This window comes from Vidua chalybeata, chromosome 30 (assembly GCF_026979565.1).
Source record: "Vidua chalybeata isolate OUT-0048 chromosome 30, bVidCha1 merged haplotype, whole genome shotgun sequence".
Taxonomy (NCBI): Eukaryota; Metazoa; Chordata; class Aves; order Passeriformes; family Viduidae; genus Vidua; species Vidua chalybeata.
This window is the reverse complement of record NC_071559.1, coordinates 2,023,110-2,032,130: the sequence shown is the minus strand read 5'-3', so window position 1 is coordinate 2,032,130 and position 9,021 is coordinate 2,023,110. Positions and strand designations below refer to the sequence as shown.

The 9,021-nt window shown below is 61.5% G+C and overlaps 1 protein-coding gene across 1 annotated transcript in view; it reads right to left on the bottom strand.

The window, feature by feature from the left end:
• Positions 1-9,021, bottom strand: part of LRP1 (LDL receptor related protein 1) — a 79,211-nt gene that overhangs the window by 22,798 nt on the left and 47,392 nt on the right. Inside the window, 18 exon segments of the mRNA XM_053967712.1 lie at positions 8-44; positions 782-974; positions 1,561-1,765; positions 2,131-2,320; positions 3,367-3,738; positions 3,926-4,050; positions 4,165-4,316; positions 4,520-4,646; positions 5,105-5,234; positions 5,309-5,443; positions 5,672-5,803; positions 6,603-6,731; positions 6,936-7,076; positions 7,204-7,353; positions 7,630-7,724; positions 8,112-8,286; positions 8,424-8,651; positions 8,734-8,865. Of these exon segments, the coding sequence (XP_053823687.1) occupies positions 8-44; positions 782-974; positions 1,561-1,765; positions 2,131-2,320; positions 3,367-3,738; positions 3,926-4,050; positions 4,165-4,316; positions 4,520-4,646; positions 5,105-5,234; positions 5,309-5,443; positions 5,672-5,803; positions 6,603-6,731; positions 6,936-7,076; positions 7,204-7,353; positions 7,630-7,724; positions 8,112-8,286; positions 8,424-8,651; positions 8,734-8,865 (2,848 nt within the window).

Sequence of the window (9,021 nt, the reverse complement as noted above, 5' to 3'; positions counted from 1 at the left end):
GTCCTGGCAGCCGCCGTTGTTCACCTGGCACAGGGACAGCTCGCCTAGGACAGAGGGACAGTGGTCACACCACAGACAGACCCAGCAGCCCTTGCCCCTCGTCCTCCCTGCTGGGACAAAAAGTAGGGATCCCTCCCCAGGGACCTCTTCCCATGGGGCTATGGAAGGTGTAGGGGGCTGGAGGCACCTGGTTTCCCCAGATTTTACAAGGAGATGCCCTGGGAAGAGCAGGGACAGGGCAAATCCTCTCTGTCTTCAGCCTGGACTGGGTTTGGGGATGGACAACTCCGGTGTGAGAGTCACAAAGGGGCAACAATAAGCTGGGAAGGACAATGGGATGATTCCCAAAGGGCTAGGAAGGATGAGGGGATGGATTCCCAAAGGGCCAGAACGGACAGAGAGCTGGCTTCTCAAAGAGCCACGAAAGGACGGTGGGATGGGTTCCCAAAGGACCATGATGGACAGTGGGATGGGTTCCCAAAAGACAAGGAAGGACAGTGGGACAGGTTCCCAAAGGATCATGATGGACAGTGGAATGGATTCCCAAAGGACAATGAAGGATGGTGGGATGGGTGCCCAAAGGACCATGAAGGACAGTGGGATGGGTTCCTGAAGAGCCAGGAAGGATGGTGGGATGACTCCCAAATAGACAATGAAGGATGGTGGGATGGATTCCTGAAGTGCCAGAAAGGACATTGGGATGGGTTCCCCTTGCCCAGGACTGCTGCCAGGGTGAGGGGCAGAGGGCAGGGACACTGCAGTGACACCAGAGGGTCCTCACAGCTGTCGGTGTCGTTGGCCACGGCGATGATGCCCATGGGCTGCTGGGGGATGTCCACGCGCAGCAGCTTCATGTCGGTGCCCACGTATTTGTTGGCGCGCTGCACGGCTCGGCGCACCCAGTCCGTCCAGAAGATGTAATCGCCGTACACGGCCAGGCCAAAGGGGTGCACGGGCTCCGACTTCAGGATCACCTGCCGGGCACAGAATCGTGGGAGGGGTTGGGTTGGAAAGGATCTTAAAACTCATTCGGTTCCCACATCCCTGCCATGGGCGGGTACACCTTCCAGGTTGCTCCAAGCTCCATCCAACTTGTCCTTGGACACTTCACAGAATCCTCGAGGTTGGAAAAGATCTCCAAGATCAAGTCCAACCTGTGACCAACTCCCTCCAGAGCAGTCAGTGCCATGTCCAGCAGTTCCTTGGACACCTCCAGGCATGGTGACTCCACCACCAACCTGGGCTGCCTCTTCCAATGTTTAACAACCCATTCCATAAAGAAATTCCTTCTCAGGTCCAACATGAACCTCCTCTGATGCAGCTTGAAGCTATGTCCTCACTTCTCAGGGACACGGCCCAACTGGGAGTAGGAGGAACCCACTGTGGGATGCAGCCCCACAGCCCCCTAAACACAGTGGCCACCCCAATGGACATGGGATGACATGGACATGTCCATCCCAATGGGATGCCTGACCTCTCCAGCCCCAGGAACAGCTCTGCTTCCCTCTGGCCACACTCCAGCCCCAGTTTTCCTCCCCATCTCACTGGCCTCAGACTCACATGGCGATGGGAGCCGTCGTATTCGCAGCGCTCGATCTTGTCCAGGGTGGCATCAGAGAAGTAAATCTTCTCAGCCTTGTGGTCAATGGCCAACCCATTGGGCGTCCGTATGTCCTGGTCGATGATGATGAGGACGTTGGCACCGGAGAGGGTGGCCCGCATGATGCTGGGGTGCTGCTCATTCCAGTTGGTCCAGAACATCAGGCTGGGAGGGGAGGGACACACAACAGCTTTGGAGCCCCAGCTCAGCCACATCCAGGCTGGCTCAGCCCATCCCTCCACATCTGGGGGGCTTCCAGAGACTGGGGCACGCATGGGACATCATTCCCACGTAAAACGAGTGGGAAGGGGGCGAATGAGGCTGCTGCAGCCAGCTGGGAAATGTGGCACCCCGTGGATGGGGATGGGACAGGGGGTCTGGAGCTGCTTTGTGGGGAGGGGGCTACAGGGTCTTTCCTCCCTGGGGGTCCAATCCTCTCTGTGCTGGGATCCAGAGCTTCCTCCCCACAATGTCCACTGGGACCACGCGGATCCCTGGCGGGGCTGGCTGGACCATCAATGGCCACTCACTTCTGGCACTCGTCCAGCACGAAGGCTCGGGGGTGGTCGTCCCCTGACATGGTGATCACGGTCTCCCTCTCAAAGGCCCCGACCCGGCTCTGGTTCACGGTGTGCCGGGTGATGGTGGAGGTGGTGTAGCTGGTCCAGTACAGCGTGTCCCAGCCGCGGTGGTACGCCAGCCCCTCCACCGAGCCCACGTCTGTGGGGACAGCAAAGGTCACACCCAGCGCGGACCCCGGCAAGGCTGTGGGTCCCCCTGCATGGCCAGCGCTGACCCTGACACTGGGATGTTGAAGTTTTTGCTTTTAATTACAGCCCAAAAATCCCTCGGAGGCTTTGGCTGCCGGGTGGGGACTCAGTAGGGCTGGGGGCTGTGCTCAGGGGGGCGCAGAGACCCCTGAGACTCCGGAGTCTCGTGGGTAGAGCTGTGTTGGAATGACCCTCCCTTGCAGGAAGGCTGAGGGATGCACACCTACAATGCACCAAGGACTTGAATTTGGCTCTCAAACTCCACACCAGCCAGACCTTGCTGTGGGTCCACAGCAGCAGTGCTGGGAAAGGGGAGGGTTTCCCTCTGCCAGGGGACAGCTGAGCCTCTGGGGCACAAAGTGACAAGGCAAAGCCTGGTGGGGACCAGGGAGCCCTTCCCCGCTGGGAACTTGAACCGTGCACCCATCCTCCCCACTAATTAATGCTTGGAAAAGGGTTTAATGAGGCAGCTGTGAGAGCTGGGCCATGCTCTCCCCTCCCAGGGAAAAAGCACCATGAGCACCACTGTGAATTCCCTCATTAGCAGCATGTCCAAGGCCCTGGCTCAGGGAGCTCCTGGAGCAGCAACCGTGGTTCTTTGAAGCTGCTGCAGGTGCCAATAAACCCAACCAAGTGCAAGGTGAGGCCTGGAGGTGAGGCCAGGGCTGGGCACTCCAAGGGTCAGGGCTTAGGGCGCTGCCTCGAGAGGTGAGTGTGAGCACAGAGCTGATCTCAACATCGCTGCAGTGCCTGTTTCTAGAGCCCAAGCCTCGTGACACGCTCTCCGTGCCAGAACGAGCTCTGCAGGCTGCTCCCAGTGCCTCTGTCCATTGCCAGAGGCTCCTCAGAAACTTCTCACAGCTCAACATGTACTCGCTGCCCCTCCAAACACCTCCAAAACCCCTTGGGCAAGAACAGAGGGAGTGCGGGAGGAGGTGGGGGAGCGAGGGACGGGTCTGAGGGCAGGCACAGAAGGGACAATCCCGTGCCACTCACTCTCCACGATGGTCTTGCGCCCCGTGCCGTCGTCGTTGATCTGCTGGATGTTGCCGAAGTGGATGTCGCTGTAGAAGATGCGGTTGCTGCCCTTGGAGCCGTAGCGGTAATCGAAGGCCAGGGCGATGACGTTCTTCATGTGCTCCGCGTCCTCGAAGGGCTTGATGGGCGCGTTGAGGTTGTTCTCGTCCGAGAGGTGGATGCTCTTGAGGATGGTGCGCTCCGAGTAGAGCAGGTACCCGTCGTAGTCCCGGCAGCTCACGCCGTCCTCCGACAGCATCCCGTGGGCGCAGGCGCACGTCCTCTGCCCGCCGCCGCGGAACAGGCACAGCTGCTGGCAGCCCCCATTGTTCTGGGCACAGATGTTGGTGCCTGGTGGGGGGGACAGGGGGGATTGGGTGAGGGATGGGGCAGGACGCACCCACGCGGCCACTTTCAGCGCTCGGCACTCCCGGAGAAGGAACAGGCTCGAAGCACGGCGCAGCGCGGCTCCGATGGGGACAGTGTGATTCCATCCCTGTTCCCCACATGTGGAGCTGTCCCCCGTGCTCAGACCTACCCTTCTGCCGGGCCCGGTTGAAGACTTTGATGTCCTTGAGCTGCACGCCGATCCCAGTCCTCAGGGACACCGACTCGGTGGCGTTGTCCTTGTTTCCTCTTTTGATGGAGCCGTTGGCGTGAGTCCTGAAGGAGGACAGAGTCACCAGATGACCAGCACAGGACCCCTCCCCACCTTGCCATAGCACCCATCAGCTCCCCCCACCCTCCACACAGCCCCCAGCCCCCTTGGCACCACACCTATCGCTCCAGTAAATGTATTCCTCGAAGACCGACACGGAGAACATGTCCATGTTGTTGCTGGACAGAACAACCTCCCGGTTCTCGCCCGTCTCCAGGTCAATCCGTTCGATTTTGTCTGTCCGGGCATCACACCAGTACAGCTTCCCATCCTGCAGGAGTGAGACAACATCCCAGTTGGCGTGGGGGCAGCACTGCCCTCTGCACCTCTGGCAGGACGTCCTGGGGTTCAGACCACCCTGGACAACCCTCCTGAGACTCTGGAGCCCCAAGGAGGGCAACCGTGTCCCCAGCAGCAGGACACGGCCACAGGGACCCTGGGGATTGGTACCATCCTCCCAGATGCCAACTGTACCTCGTAGTCCACGGAAATGCCGTTGGGCCAGCTGATGCTGACGTTGACCAGCACCATCCTCTCGGTGCCGTCCAGGCGCGAGCGCTCGATGCGGGGGTACTGCCCCCACTCTGTCCAGAACAGGTACCTGAGGGGACAGCAGGGATGTCACCACAGGTTTGTCACCAGAAGCAGCATTGGCCCTTTGAGTAAAGGACGGACACCACCCCATTCATCCCCCCACAGTGGGGCCTCAGTCCAGACCCTGCTCCCAGACCCAGCGTCACATCCCCTGCATCTCCATCCCTCCCCAGATCCAAACACCTCTGCTCTCCATGGGGCTCTGTCCAAAGCTGAAGCCACTCTAAGGAGGCTCCACTTGGATTTTCTGAGGTGCTGACACCCACCAGGTCCCAAGGGGCTCCCAGGGACTTCAGCCCATCAGTGAAAGGAGGATTAAATCGAGGGTTTGGACTCCTTGGTGTGGCAGGAGACCTGCAAGTCCTTCCCTGCTGTGTGCACACACACGGCTCCGCCGGGAGGTGTGGGGGGTCTCACCCTGTGCCCACCCCACAGGTGATGCCCCTCTTTGGGGCGGTGTCTCACCCCTTCTCTGGATGGACCGTGATGGCCCGTGGCTTGTCCAGCCCCTGCGAGATGACCACGTAGCGGAAGGACCCGTTCAGCCTGGCCACCTCGATGACGTCGAAGCCCTGGTCCGTCCAGTAGATGTTTCCTGCAAGAGGGGATGGTGAGCCCCCACACGAGCCCCACGGCCCCGCTGCCCCCGGCTCCAGAGCCCCATCCCACCTGCGATCCAGTCCACGGCGATGCCCTCCACGCGGCCAATGCCGTTGGTCACCACGTCCTCACGCCACGTCTGGTCCCGCTTGGCTCGACTAATGGTGCTCAGGCCCATATCCACCCAGTAAATCGTGTCATTCTCTGAGAGGGACAAGGAGGCAGGAGGGGACGAGTCAGTGACCTCCTCTGGTCACTCCAGAATGGTAAAAACCTGCACCCTGGAGCCCTGAAATCCTTTCTCACCCAGTGCTGCCGAGGGGGCATTCCAGGGCAAAGCACTGCCAAAAGGGTGATGGTGATGGCCCCCTCATGCTCCCCATCCCCTGTCCTCTTCCCAGCCCCCCTGTCCTGTTCCCAGCCCCACATCACCTGCATGGAAGTCGATTCCCACAGCCAGGGAGGTCCCCGACACCGGCACGAGAGCATCTGACTTGTCATTGGGGTCCAGGGGAATGCCCCGGATCCCCTCGTGCACCGAGTACAGCAGGAAGGAGCCAACACCTGCGACACAGGGGCAGGGACAGTCAGACACATCCCAGAACCCACAGGCTGTCCCTCCACCGTGGAAAACTGTGACAGGGGAGGAGCATGGGCCTGGCAGGGCCCTGGGGGCTGCAACCCCCCGTCCCAGCCCGTTCCAGCGTCCAGCCCTGCTCCAGGGGGGCACGAACGAAGCCCCTTCCCACCAGCCAACACCCCCACTCCGTGTTGGCAAAGGCTCCGCAGCGCATCTGGGTCAGGGCAGCACTTGTTATTCAGCCCCTGCCCTGACCCAGATGGTGCAGAGCTCTGCCAACCCCCCCCACTAAAACCACCCGGAACACTTTGCACACAAACAGCCTTTGAGAGGCCCTGGCAGCGCCCGAGGGGATGGCGGCGAGCGCGGTGGGGACGGGGGATCTGCAGAGCGAGGGCTGTGCCTGGCCCTGCTCCCAGTGAGCCCAGCCTGCTGCCCACAGCGAGGGTCCCACCTCTCCCTGGGAGGGTCCACTGTGCTGTCCCACTCCCCTCCACCAGTGACGCCCTCGGTGGCCGGGCAGTGCCCCCACGCTCATCAGGGACAGCCCATGCAAGGCTGTCACTGCCACCTGAGCCCACAAGCCCTCCAAGCCCCCCCAGTGTCCCTCTGGTGCCCAGCATTCCCCTGCAGTGACGTGGGACACAGAGCAGTGGGGAGGAGCCCGTGTGCAGCCAGAGCGAGGGGTCACCGGCTGAGGTGGCCACAGGCATGCCCGGGGTGGCCACGGGGTCTCGCTGCACTGAGGGGTGGTTCAGGGAGGGGACAGGGACAAGCACTCACCTTCACAGGACTGCTGCCCGCTCTTGAGGCTGTAGCCTGCGGTGCACATGCAGGAGCGGGAGGTCTCCGAGGTGGGGAGGCACAGCTGCGAGCAGTCCCCGTTGTTTTGGCTGCAGGGGTTGGTCCCAGCTGTGGCAGAAAAAAAGGGGTGAGGGGCTACAGGGGGCCAGGGTGCACCCACCAAGGCTGGGGCAGCCGGGGCAGATGTGAGTGCCCTGCACCAGTCAGCACAGGTTGGCACGAGGGCAAGGGCAAAGCTTGGGCTAGCTGTCAGGGATGAAGCCACCACAGAGGGGCTAAGCACTGCCCAGCCCCACGGGACCCCAGACCGACCTTGCTGGATGCTCTCGTCGTACACCTTCATGTGCATCACCAACGTGGTGCTGTTGCGCAGCACCGTCACCTCCGTCCCGTCCTTCTTGTTGCAGGTGCCCATCCTCTCGGAGGCCTGGTCAGCCCACCACAGCTTGTCCCCTGTGGAGAGAGGCCAGGAGCATGTGGCAGCGCTCCCCCCATCCCCTCCCACCCCAGCTGAGGTGGGCAGGAGAGTTTGGGAAGGGCCAGGAGACAGGGAAAGGTGTCCCCCTTCAGCAGCCCTCACCCATGATGGCCAGGGCGGTGGCCTTGCTCAGCTGGCCCCGCACGGACTCGATCACCTCCAGGTTGCTGCCATCCAGGTCACACCTGTTGATGGTGCCATTGCCAGAGCTGATCCAGTACAGTTTGCTCTCCGGGTAGTCGATGGCCAGGCCTGGAAAGGACGGGAATGTCACCAGGGTGGTGGCACGCAGGGACCATCACAGAGCTGGAGGTGGCATGGGATGGGATGGGATGGGATGGGATGGGATGGGATGGGATGGGATGGGATGGGATGGGATGGGATGGAGACAGCAGGCAGGTAAGGTCATGGTGACCCAGCACAGGACAGCTGCTACCCCCACAAGGAGCCAGAGCGGGCACTTGAGGCTCTGCAGGACAGCAAGGTGAGGTGGGTGGGGGATCCCAGGGGCCATGGAGGGGTCCGTACCAACAGGTCCCTTCTGGTTGGTGAAGAGGAGCGTGCGGTTGCTGCCATCCATGTTGGCCACACTGATGTTGTCCCCATCTGTCCAGTACAGCTTCCTGCAAGGTGAGAGGACAATGGGTGAGGGGCCGTGGTGCCCCTGCACCCTCCCAGTCTTGCAGAGCCCCTCACTGCTCGTGGCGCAGCCTGGGAAGCCCCACAGCCCCTTGTCCCCACCCAGGAGGAGGCTTGGGGGTTGCCAAAGCCCCGTGCACACCTGGATTGTCACACACTGGTGGGTGCTCACTTATCACAGCCTGCTCCCCTTCACACACGTGTGTGCAGACACACAGCACGCCCCCCGTCTCCTGTGACACTGCTCCTACACGCTGACACACAGGGACAGCCCCCGTTCTCTCCCCCATCCCAGGTGTGCACCATCACACACACACCTGTGCCTGCACACACACCTCTCTCCCATCAGCCCCACGTCCCACCAGACTCACCCCCGGAGTGGGTGCACCACCAGGCAGTGAGGCTTGTCCAGCCCCTGGATCACAGCGTTCTTGAAGGAGCCGTCCAGCCTGGCCACGTTGATCTGCTTCTTGTTGGCGTCGTAGCTGGTCCAGAAGAGGTTTCTGGAAACCCAATCCACGGAGAGGCCATGAGCATTGGGCAGGTCTGCAAGGGAACAGAGACAGGAGCTCGTCAGCTGTGAGGACGGGGCTGGGATGATGCTCAGATGAAGAGGAAGGGCTGATCTCAGGGAGCTGAAGGCTCTGGAGGGCTGGGGGCGTCCCAGCTCCCCCCACACCAACCTGCAGAGACGACGGTCTCCACGCCGGTGCCGTTGATGAAGGCTCTCTTGATGGTCTGGGTGCGCACATCTGACCAGTAAATGCGCTGCTCCAAAGCGTCGTAGTCCACCACGGTGACGTTGTCGATGTCGGGCACGGTGAAGGAGATGATGTAGTTGTAGTAGGGGTTGTCGATGTCCACGCCCCGGATCTCCATCTGCCGCGCGTACAGCAGGAACTTCTTAAACTCTGGGAGAAGAAGAAGGGCAGCGGTGGGATCGCGGCTCCAGAGCACCCCCTCATCCCCCCAGCTCCCCTGGCAGACCCCTACCATAGCAGGTGGTGTTGTCCTTGTCCAGCTTCATGAGGTGGGGGCAGGCACAGGACAAGGTGCGGTTGTAGTTGATGAGGCAGAGGTGGGAACACGGCCCTTTGCCCCCGTTGGCTTCGCAGGGATTAGGAGCTGCAAAGGGGACAGGACTCAGCGACATCCCAGCCTTGGGGACACCCACCCAGGAGACCCCAAGAGCTGCAGCCCCCCCCAGACCCATCAAGCATCACCCTCATCACCTGACGGGGCAAAGGGGCAGCCACAGGGATGAGAGCAGCATCCACCTGC